This window comes from Penaeus monodon, chromosome 15 (assembly GCF_015228065.2).
Source record: "Penaeus monodon isolate SGIC_2016 chromosome 15, NSTDA_Pmon_1, whole genome shotgun sequence".
In the NCBI taxonomy this organism is placed as follows: Eukaryota; Metazoa; Arthropoda; class Malacostraca; order Decapoda; family Penaeidae; genus Penaeus; species Penaeus monodon.
Window position 1 is genome coordinate 27,035,774 of NC_051400.1, and position 208 is coordinate 27,035,981.

The 208-nt window shown below is 58.2% G+C and overlaps 1 protein-coding gene across 1 annotated transcript in view; it reads right to left on the reverse strand.

Moving 5' to 3' along the window:
- LOC119581872 (carcinine transporter-like) overlaps window positions 1-208 on the reverse strand; it is a 41,499-nt gene that overhangs the window by 2,038 nt on the left and 39,253 nt on the right. Inside the window, exon 10 of the mRNA XM_037930028.1 lies at window positions 22-202. Coding sequence (XP_037785956.1) covers window positions 22-202 — 181 coding nt within the window. The remainder of the gene's footprint in view (window positions 1-21; window positions 203-208) is intronic.

The following is a 208-nucleotide window of genomic DNA, read 5'->3' on the forward strand; positions in this document are numbered from 1 at the left end:
CCAATCATGCCCAAACTTACCAAGTAATTGATAAACGGAATGATAACGAGGCCTAACCCCCCCACATAAGCCGAGAACCCGATGCCGACGCCGCGGACCTCCGTCGGGTACAGTTCGGCGGCAAACGGGTAGATGATGAGGAAGGCCGCCGATTCCGCGAATTTGGCCACCAGGTACAGCACGAGGGTGGCCATGGACGCGTCTGCAG